The 11779-nt window shown below is 33.5% G+C and overlaps 1 protein-coding gene across 1 annotated transcript; it reads left to right on the forward strand.

The window, feature by feature from the left end:
- Positions 1 to 3590: 3590 nt before the first annotated feature.
- On the forward strand, positions 3591 to 8014 carry LOC120071462 (glucan endo-1,3-beta-glucosidase 6). Its single transcript, XM_039023760.1, has 2 exons — positions 3591 to 4433; positions 6672 to 8014. The coding sequence occupies exons 1-2, from the start codon at positions 4078 to 4080 to the stop codon at positions 7789 to 7791; spliced, it is 1476 nt and encodes a 491-aa protein (XP_038879688.1). The 5' UTR covers positions 3591 to 4077; the 3' UTR covers positions 7792 to 8014.
- The last annotated feature ends 3765 nt before the right edge of the window (positions 8015 to 11779 follow it).

Genomic DNA, 11779 nt, shown 5'->3' on the forward strand with positions numbered 1-11779 from the left:
AGATTAAATTCTAATTTTTTCCTAGTTATAGGAAGAAAATTTGCAATTTAATCTTTCAATTTTTTTTAAATATATTTTTGGTAGCAAATTTAGAAATTGAATTTCGATTTAAATAATTGTTCGAAATATTGTTTGATAATATATATATTTATAAATCATAAAATTAGTTATTTTTTTGACACTATAAAATCAATTGTAGTACTCACTAAATATTATGATGGATATAAATTATTTTAATTAATTTATGGTCATGTTTTATGTTAAAATTTTTGTACAATGATTATTTTGTAATAAATATAATATGATTTAAAGTACATATTAAATTTAACAAAAAAAAATTGAGTCTATAACAAATATTATTTTTATAAATTTTTTATTATTTTAATATAATTATGCATTTAGAATTTTTAAATTCAAAATCATAACAACGTCGTTTTCTCAAGTTTACACTATTTGGATCACAAAATTCAAAAATGATATTCAAAATAGAATCTAGATTGCTTATCGGGTACATCGCTGAACTTAATAAATTTGATAACACAAAATAAAATCTAAATTGTCTATTGAACAGACCCTAAACCTTCCTTTAATTCGATAATAAAATCGTTGAATATTGAGGCTGAAATTTATGGAGAAATTCTTTTGCAATCTATTGAAATTTGAGATGCTTCCCTTATTTGAAAATTTACACGACTGGACAAGATTATTGTAGTTGCATTTGCAATTCTGCAATTTTTATCCTTAACCATCATAAAACATGAAAAATATAAGATCAAACTCCCAAAATATCAAGGATCAAAATTATCTGACATTCTCACAAGAATTTTTTCTATTCTCACATGACCAATTCCTAAATTAAGCCAATAGTATGTCAAAATAATTCAATCATTTTGGTTTTTAGAGGCTTAAGTCTCATAATTGAGACTTACAAGAAACCTAGAGAGTAACTTTGAGATCAAAAAACTTCTCTTTCCAAAAAAAAAAAAATGGAGTGTCACACCCTTGACATTATTAATCGATGCCTTTGGGAGTTTGATCTTATATTTTTCAAGATACTAAGTTGAGTTATGAAGTTTGACATTCATATATTTGTGGACTTAATATGCATGTAGAGTGAGAAGTTTGTGTTTAGGGTGGTGTATAGTTGATTAATTATAAGTCGAGATATCTGGTACAGTTTTTTTTAATCTAAAGAAGTTGTTTGTTAACTTTTTATTCAACCATTCAATTAAACATATATTTTCCTAATATTCAATTAAAAACTTCACATATATTTTACAATTTTTTGCATATAACTATTATACTTGATTTAGATAAAATACTCTTATTTTATACAAATAACAAAATTATAATTTTCACATGAGTGGAATATATGAAAAAGAAAAGAAAGGAAAGGTTGGAAAAAAAAAGAAAAAGAAAGAAAAAGGCGAGCAAGGGGTTTAATATTTAATGGCATCTTATGTCAAATGTAAGTTATGATTTATATTGGATGAATGTTGCCCTCTTCATAAACATGACTTAGAAAATTTTAACAACATTAAAATGAGAATGCACATTTAAAAAAAAAATTATTTATTTGTTTTATGAAAAAATACATCTCAATTTTTTTTATGTACAAATGTATGTGTATTATATAGTTTTTCTTATGAAATAAGAAATGTTATTGTTATTATTATTCTTTTGTAACTACATATGTATTGTGGGGTTAAAAGAAAATATGGAATGTGTTAATGCTATTGTTTAACATGTCGTTTGGTGTTTTATATATATATATATATATATATATATATATATATATATATATATATATATATATATTATATATTATAAAAAAAAAAAAAAACTTGAATTATGGCCTATTGGGATAGTCCCGGGAAAAAATACATTTCAAAAAGTCATTTTCATTTAAACACTTTTTGCTCTAAAAGATGATCATTAAACATTATGAACTAATAATTTCCATCTTGTATTAAAAAATACTTTTACTTGTTGAGCTTTTTTTTTTTGTTTGTAGTTTTTTTAAGTGCATGATCGATTAAGTTGGTTGTTAAACTTAATCGTCAAAGTTAGTTGTTGGAGATGATTGATGGAGTCGGTTGGAGGCGATCACCAAAATTGATCGACAAATGTGGTCTTCACCGGAGGTAGCTGTCATCGAAGTTGCCCACTAGATATGGTCGTCAAAGAATCAATGATTGTTGTCAGAGTTGGTCGTAGGTAATGATTGTCGAATTAATTGTCGAAGGTAATTACCAAAGTTTTGGCATCAAAAGTGGCCATTAGAATTGATCACCAGTGTGGTATTTGTCAGCGGTAGTTGTCGCACGCAGTGGCATTAGAGCATGCCATCAATGATGATTGTTACCAGAGTATGGCGAAAATAGTCGCCGATGGTGGTTGTTGTGAGAGTTGGTCGTCAGTGGTGATCGTCGAAGTTGACCATTAAAGGTAGTCGTTGAGTTTGGCATTGAAGGTGATCTTTGGAATTAGCATAGATGTGGTCTTCGCTAGAGTTGGGCGCCAGAAGTGGTTGTCGGTGATGATCATCAAAGTTGGTTGCCTGAGGTAGTCGTCAGAAGTAGTCATTGTAATTGATCGCCATATGTGGTCTTTGCCAGAGGTAGATTTACCGTAATGTGCTAAGAACAAAAGTCTAGAGAGATAGGGGACTCAAGGATGGAGATGGAGGCCCGAGATGACAAGCAAAATGCTAGTAGGACCCACAATTGACTAATAACTATCCATGACCTTAGGAGACTGATATGAATAGATTAGTCAGAATCCATGACTTTAGGAGACTGATATGAATAGATTAGTCAGAATCCATGAAAGAGCTTAAAAGATTCATGGAAAACCTTAGCAGGACCCATAAGGGAGATTAGAAGACTCATGTGGGAGCTGAGAGGACCTAATAGAAGCTTGGAGGACCTCATTAATATCCCTATATGATTTTGGTAGGACTCATGAAGAATTTAATACTTGAAAATTTAGTAGCCAAAATAAAATACACGAAGTCCAATGACCAAATTACGTGCCAGTAATTATAAGCAATAAAAGAGAATAAGAAAATTCATTACGATCGATGGTTTTTACCAAACGTAGGAGGGAGTTAAAAAAAAATAAAGTTAAAAGACTAGAATATACATTTTGAAAGTAAAAAAAAAAAAAAAAAAAATTCGTTTTTTTAAAATATAGACACAAATACCAAAAAGAACCTAAATTAACTTGCATAAAATTAAAGCTAATAGTAGCAAGTCAACAACCACCATAAAATTTTGGATGGGTAAAAGCGAGAGAAATGCAGAGGGAGAAAAAATATATTTTTTAATTTTCTAAAAGAAAGAAAGAAAAAAAAAAAAGATTTCTGCTGATTGAAGAGGTAAGTATTATCCAAAAAGTAGAAAATCTGAGAAACAAAACAAGGTTTAAACTTCGTAGTAATATAGAATAGGATTGATGGATACGGTATTAATAAAAAAAGCTAAGATCATAAGATGAATGATTCTCAAAGTGGTCCTCTTCAAAAAGCAGCTGCCACTGCCACTAATGCAATGCCAGCAATGGCTGACCCATCAAAGATGCTTCACTATCCGACATCCTCAGTTTATTATCTTTAATTTAACTTCTCATTTCATCAATTTCAATGCTTTTCCAAATAAATTCTCCCTCATTTTTCACTTTTCCCTCTCTTTCACTCTCCCAAAATATTCTCCGGGTCGACCCGGATTCAAATTCCGGCCTAAACTCTATTTTCAACCTCAATCTTGCCTCTACTTCGCTTTTTTGAGTTGGGTTTTCTCTTTTCCCATCTGGGGTTTGCTGTTTTTCGTCAAATCATTGAGCTTCTTTCCCCCTTTAATGGCGGATTCTTCTGGATCTTCTTTGCTGAAATTACTGTGTAATGTTGTTTATGAGCTTCCCCTTTTCAGTTTGAGCTGAAAAAGACTCTTTACCCATTCCCCCCCTTCTGATTCCAAGTGGATTTCACTTTCACTTTCACTTTCACTTTCTCGTTCCCACTTTTTGTTTTGGTTTCTCCCTTTTTCTTGTTGTTCTTTCTTTTGGGAAACTTTGAAGATGTTGAACAGCAAAATGGATTGTTGCTGTTTCTTGCGATGCTTCGTTGTTTTGGTTGTTTTGTTCTCAGTGGTTTGTTCTGTGGCGGCCATCGGCGCCAACTGGGGAACTCAATCGTCTCATCCGCTGCCGCCGGAGACCGTCGTTGGGATGCTGAGAGACAATCAGATTCAGAAAGTGAAGCTGTTTGATGCTGATTATGGAACTCTTAGAGCTCTGGGGAAGACTGGGATTGAAGTGATGGTTGGGATTCCAAATGATATGTTATCCACTTTTGCAAACAGTGAGAAAGCAGCTGAGAAATGGGTTGCAAAGAACGTCTCTGTTCACTTTAATGACAACAATGTTAACATTAGGTGAGTTTTTTTTTTTTCTTTCTTTCATGGCTTCTTGTTTTGTTTTGTTTGTGTGTTTTTGGAACTTTGGCTGACTTTTCCCAATAGAGTTGCTTTCTTTGAGTTCATTATAGTGTCTTAATCAGTTCCATATTTGTTGACTTATCAATTTGATTTTCTTTTTCCTCATTAATTAATTCTAGTAAGGTTAGATGTCATATCTGAATGATTGAGATGAATTTTATGTGTAGAGAAGTGGGAAAGTTATGTGATTGGTGCTTGTGTGCTATGGCAGACAGGTACAAATGTTCAACCATTGTCACTAGAACTCCTATATAATTAAGAATTAGCATATCCACCTAATAGAGTTTCAACTCTGCAAGAGAAAAATTTAACTGAGTTCTTGATCAGCTCCCTCGTCTTTTGTGGCTCTTGTAAGACATAATCTTAAAAACAAGGATGAGAGGACCTTTCAGTAGTCATAGAGCTGAGACTTTAATCATAGTTGGCTTACAGATAAGATTATCAGCTTCCTAGACCATTATTTTCTCTCCTCTGTAGCTTTCTTTTGTTTCCTTTTATATCCATTAAAGTCTGGGCTAGCTTGCATTTGTGCCCTCCCTGACTATTTTTATCGGACACTTTGCGCTACTAATTTGATTGCCTAGGTAACTTGGAGGATGATCAAGTTTAGCTTGGTCCTACTAATTTGAATGCCTATATTGAGAGATGTAACGCCCAAGTGTAAGAGAGTACATGGATGATACTCCAAAGTGAAGCGTGCATAGCTTGGAGCAATTCTATGTTGGGTGACCTTTTATGAAATTTGTAAGTGAATTCCGAGGTCATCAGGTGCCAAATCAATTTGGAATTTCTCGAATGATCCTTCCTTTTACCATGTTGTTCTTTGTCCTGATTTTTGCGCTATGATCTGTACATAGTGATTGAGTTTCCTCTGCATGTTGCACACTTCAGCCTCTATTCAAGTGAAAGAATTCTATTATTTTTCAGATGAGATTAATTGGAAGAAGCTCTCTCCCAACGAATTTTACTAACTGCTTATAGCAATCTATCCTCTCTAAAGTCACTTGTCTAATGAGGCAAGCAGAGTATAACATTTCCAAGCTACCTTTTTCACAAAAGTTAGATAGACCTGGTTTTCGGTCATAGCCTGAAGCTACTCACTCAATTCCGCCATCTGGAACAATTCCCATTAGTGCCTATTATTTGTAAAATTTTAAATCAAGAGGCAGAAATCTTCCATCCTTCTGATCAATCCTCACCTTAAGTCCGAAAGATTCTAAAAGACTCATGAACAGAGAGTTTGGATTAGAGTCTTACAATTGGTCATGGTTGAGGTAGAACGATGGTGCTGCACGACATAAATGGGAGGACTGTGATATGTCATGCAGGAAACTCAAAATGTTTTGCTCACATTGCTCAACTCATGGTTGATTTCCATGAAACTACTCCCCTTCTTTGAAATGGTCCGAATGATGTAACCCCATCATCCTGTCCTTTTCTGCCCAAAGAATTTTTTATTTTTACCACAACTTTTTTATAATGAAAAACCACACTTTCATAGAGGAAATGAAAGAATATACAATTGGGTAAATACAAAATGTCAATCTCAACCAATAGGAGCCAAAACTAAAACTAAAATCAAAGGCCCCACAAAACTGAATAAAAATACTCTGACTAGTAACTTTTCATGTAAGGAAGTTCATTTTTTTCCCCTATCAAATTCCTTGTTTGGTAGTCGAATTAGAAAACATCACTATTGCTGCTGCTTAAGAAGGGCAGAAAACCATCAGTTCTTGATTGTGTCTCTGTTACACTTTCAAGCCATTGTGAAACTTGAGAAGACTAAGCTTTGTGAGAATGTAAATATATAATATGTATGGATTAATTTTTTTTAAAAAGTAAGTTTTCTGGTTACCTCAAACTAAGGAGATGAACGTTTCATAAATTGCAATTTTATTAAAGACGCTGTATTTTATTATCATGCAATTACTTGCTGGAAAAGCCTTTCTTGCTTTGATCGATTCAAATGAAAAATAAAGAAGTTCTCATCTTATCATGTATGAATATGCAAGGTCGAATACATTACTGGCTTGCTTGAGCAGCTGTGCATGTTTCATGCCTCATGTTTGCATGTGATTTTTGTGTATTGTCCTGTACTTTTCTTAAGCTGACAAAATGTCATGCATTCCTTGATTTAATTCTAAGTCACCAAATTACTGAATTATGAATTTTCAGGTATGTTGCTGTAGGGAATGAGCCTTTCTTGGCAACTTACAATGGAAGCTTTCTCAGTACAACCTTTCCTGCTCTACGGAATATCCAGAGAGCCTTAATAAAAGCTAATCTAGGCAACCAAGTAAAGGTAACCTGTCCGCTGAATGCCGATGTCTACGCATCCTCAACCAGTTATCCATCGGGTGGCGACTTCCGAACTGATATACATGATTTGATGCTTGCCATTGTCAAGTTCTTGAGTGATTCTGGTTCTCCATTCACAGTGAACATTTATCCCTTCATCAGTCTCTATTCCGACCCCAACTTCCCTGTTGAATATGCTTTCTTCGATGGCAATGCATCACCCATAGTCGATGGCCAGACAACATATTTCAACATGTTTGATGCAAATTACGATACCCTTGTGTGGGCGCTTCAGAAGAATGGCTTTGGAAACTTACCGATCATTGTTGGGGAGATCGGTTGGCCTACGGACGGGGATCGTAATGCAAACCCCATCTACGCCCAACGATTCAATCAAGGCTTCATGTCACACATATTAGGCGGGAAAGGAACACCAATGAGGCCGGGTCCAATTGACGCCTACTTATTCAGTCTAATCGATGAAGACGCAAAGAGTATTGATCCAGGGAACTTCGAACGCCATTGGGGCATATTCTACTATGATGGTAGACCGAAATACCAGCTCAGTCTTGGAAATTCAAACAACGGATCCTTGGTTGGTGCGAGAGGTGTGCATTATCTGGAAAGAAAATGGTGTGTGATGAAGCCATCTGCTCACCTTGAAGATTCGCAGGTTGCGCCAAGTGTCAGCTATGCATGTTACCATGCTGATTGCACCAGCCTTGGGTATGGGACATCATGCTCAGGCCTAGATGCGAGGTCGAACATTTCATATGCATTTAACAGTTATTACCAGAGGAGTAATCAGGCAGAGGATGCTTGCAAGTTTTCAGGGTTGTCAACAGTGACAAATAATGATCCAAGCTTTGGGAATTGCAGGTTTGATATAATGATAGAGCCATATTATGGAGGGGCAGAAGGAAGATCAGGATGTTGTTTCACAAGGCTTTTAATGTTGCTTTCTGGGCTTGTTCTTGTTTTGTTGACAATTATGTGAATTCTTGAGGAATTCTGGATTCTAATTTATTTGTATGTCTTTAGGTATCTTTTGATGTGTAGAATTGAATCATTGATGCTGAAAATGCTGAAATTGTTTAAATTATGTAGCTGCCTGAAAGCTATGTTTACCCATTGAAAGAAATGGGATGGAAATGTGGGACCCACTGTTTAAGATTGGGGGAATTATTCTCCATAAAGATCCCCTGGAAAGTTGTCAGCAATTTTATTGGTTTTTATAGAAAAATATTAATTTATACCTCTAAAATTTAGGAAGTGTATCAATTTAAACTCTAAACTAATAATTATATTCATTTAAACATTGAATGTTTATAAGTGTATTAATTTATATTCTTTATTATTGTGACATCTCGAGTTTAGGAGGAGATATAATGAATTGAAATCACATCGAAATGAAAGGAGTCCTGAAGATATGAAAGTAAGTTTAAGAAAGGTTTAAAAAATTGAAAATCGCTATCTATATCAAGAAGGTGTATCTTCTTTTGGTGGTTCAATCATAGGAACTTCAAAGTGTGTTTAGTTTGAAGCAATCCTATGATGGGTTACCTCCTAGGAATTTTCTTATGATGCATTTGAGTGGTGAAAAAGCATGCTGAAAGGAAAATTGTTAGTTTGTGGGGACAGCTTTCACTTCTACGAGCATTCAAGGCAAGTAAGGATGACCTAATCAGGTTACAAGGAATGCAAGGGAATGCCAAGGCAATTGGATTCCAAATCTTAGTCTGAATCCTGGGCCTGAGGCATTAAAATATATTAGTTAAATGTACTACTTTTGAAGCTTTGATATGGTTTTGATGACATATTAATTACATTTAATTTAGCATATCAATTGTATAGGATATACTTCATATTTTGTATAATAGTTGACCTGCATATTGTAGACATCGTATTTGGTCCGACTCGATTTTAAATCTATGTTTTAAAATATTTTTTTTTTTGGTAACTTTTACATATTAATTGCCTATATATAAATTAATAATGAGCATATTGAGGAGAAAAATTAAGATGGGAGAGTGATAGGCAGAGTACAATACAAGTTGAGATTAGAGTGAAAGTGAGAGAAAATTTAATTATCAAAATATGTTAGAGAATTTAATATTAAATGTAATAGTTTTATACTATGTTATTAGATGTTAATTTAGTTTTAGGTTATTTCATTTGTAAAAGTTCATTGAACCTTAGTTTATAGTATTTAACTTTGTTCTTCTTCTTATTGTAAAAGTGATTGAGAAACTTTAATATGAATCTCCAAATTGCACCTCTTTAGACATCTCTCTGCCTCTCCTTAAACTTCACATGATATCAGAGCTCAATCTTGGACATTCTACATCTTTCTTGAAAATGGGTCCTCAACCACCATTGGAACTTCAACCTCCGACCGTTGTCACTCTTTCACAATTATGGTAATACTCATCCTCTATACACTTTTCTTCAACCTCTCTAGAATCATTCTCCTCTTCTTCACCTCTTAAAATCTTCTTCATCGTCTTGTTCTTGCCTCTTTTAATTCTAAATCTCATTCTTCTTCTATTTTGAGATTTTTTTTTAAAAAAAAAATCAGAATTGTTATAGATGATTTTGGACCGAATGACATAATTGACATTTAAAAATGATAAAGTTAAGAAAAAGTATAATATAAGTCAGTGGAAATTGAAGACCAAAATAGGCTAAAGAAAAAAATAGCTGGCTTGGATCATACTCAGCCTCAGTCGAGCCTTGAAATGCCTAACGGGATGTACATTACGCATGTCCCAACTTAAGAAAGCATCTTAGGACCGAGATATGGCCCAAACAAGATGCTCAGCCTCGGCCTTGCCAAACATAAAATTGGGCCCACCTTTTGGCCTGGTTGGTCGTCTAATATCCTTAAACGATTCTGAAACCCTAGGGAACAACCTAGGTCAATTTTTCCTATAAATACATTCCTTATGACTCCATATAAGGTAACTTAGAAGTTCTGATTTCTTCTATACATCTCTAGTTCTTACTCTCATAAATACACCCGTTGGCTTCATATAAGGTAACTTAGAAGCTCGATTTTTTTTTGTACATCTCTAGTTCTCACTAACTTCATTAGAGCCCTTTGCAGGTCCTCTCTTATCTAAATTAAAAATTCACAGTTGTTGTCACGTGGAGGCCAGGTACCTTTACCCTTAACCAAAATTTGGCATAAACAAGAATCATGCCTAAACTTCTTTATCTCCGTCTTCTCCATCAAATACATCTTCATCTTCTTTGTTTTCTCCTCTAAATCGGTTAGTGAAAATTTTCCAACTCTTCACCAAAATATATATATATATATAATATCTCTTGTCCTTTTGCTGAGTTTCTTGTACTTTGTTGAGCTAGTTATGTAGTTTTTATTGTTTTTTTCTGGGTAGCTCTACCTCCTCCACATTCTTCAAAATTTCCAAAAATCTCATATGCATACTTCTTTATCTTATTTCAATTTGTTGAAACACCTCAACATCTATATTCTACCTAGAGATGTCCACGGGGCAGGGAGCTGGGGGGCTGGGGATGGCTTTCCCGTCCCCTGTCTCCACTACCCATTTTATTTTCCATCCCCACAAAATTCCATACAAGGATCGGGGTGGAGATTCTCCACGGAAAAATCGTGAGCATCGGGTCCCCTGCAAGGAATTTTTTCCTGTTTGGATTTTTTTACAAAAAAAAAAAAAAATAATTAACTTAAATCACTATGTCAAATTTTTTTACTTAAATAGTTAAATATCCTACTCATATGTGACAGATATCTGATTAAAGTATTTAATTTTCATAATTTCTAAAAATTAAAATTTAAATATTACAACAATATATCCTAATCTCTATCTAATAAGAAATAAATATATCAAATAAAAATTTATATATAATTAATTAACTATATAATTACATATATATATTATGTTATAAACATAGTTTGTATATATACATAAAAACTCATTGTGATTTTATATATTAAAACCTTATATAAAAATTAGATATGTATAACTAGGGCGGGGATAGGATCGAGATGAGATCGAAGAATATATTCTCCGTCCCCGTCCCCTTTTAGTTAACGAAAAAAAAAATTTCCACTCTCTAATAGGGATTCTCTACCTCATTCGATGTGGAATCCACGAGACTCCAGCCCTGCGAGTTAAATGGATATCTCTAATTCTACCTATTTCTTCTCATAAAAAAAAAAAGTTATTTTATGTGTCAACGTCAAACCCTAAGCCAAAATGGATGATGTTTTTTCTTTGCTTCCTCCGAACTCTTTAACTTTTTTCGTATATTAAAAAAATTAAAAATAAATCTCATATTCTCTCTCTTATTTTCTCTTATCCCCATAAAATCAAATCAAATTTCATATTCTCTCATATCCTCTTTCTTCTTAATTTCTCATTCCTTTTATTTTCCTATCAAACTAATCTCTCTCCTTAATTAATCATGTCTTTTTTTCTCTCCCTTCATTTATTTCCTCTCACTCTCAAATACTACTAATCTCTCTAATTTAAACCTTTTCTTTTTCTCAATTTTTTCTCACCACATTTCTTATTACTTTTTATATCCTTCCTCTTCTCATTTTTTTTTTCATAAATGAGCAAAAAGAAAATGAAATATTTTTAGTTTAGCCATGGAGAGAAAAGAGAGAAAAAGAGAGAAGAGAATGTGAGAGAAAGAGGGAGAACGAAAAGGGGAAGAGAGGAGAGAAAATAATCAAATAACAATGGATACTATTATTCCAACGATTAGACCTTTCTTGGATATAAATTATCTATTTCGGATTTTTCATTTTTGTGGTACGGAAACGAAAAGACTGGAATACATGGCAAGGGATGAGAAAATCTCTCCTCCCGCTCAATGATACATGAATGATAGAATATTTCTTTGGATCAAAAGTTACTTTACTTTCCTTCGGTCTCTTTACTTAATTTCAGTGAAGGGGAGGACGAAATTGTCCGAACCCTTGTTTTTTAGTTAGG

This window comes from Benincasa hispida, chromosome 2 (genome assembly GCF_009727055.1).
Source record: "Benincasa hispida cultivar B227 chromosome 2, ASM972705v1, whole genome shotgun sequence".
Taxonomy (NCBI): domain Eukaryota; kingdom Viridiplantae; phylum Streptophyta; class Magnoliopsida; order Cucurbitales; family Cucurbitaceae; genus Benincasa; species Benincasa hispida.

What these genes read in the sequence shown, in the direction of transcription:
- LOC120071462 (XM_039023760.1), top strand. Translation starts at nt 4,078, where the DNA reads ATGTTGAACAGCAAAATGGATTGTTGCTGTTTCTTGCGATGCTTCGTT. An exon ending in GACAACAATGTTAACATTAG is followed by an intron (nt 4,434 to 6,671) that starts GTGAGTTTTTTT and finishes ATGAATTTTCAG; the next exon opens with GTATGTTGCTGTAGGGAATG.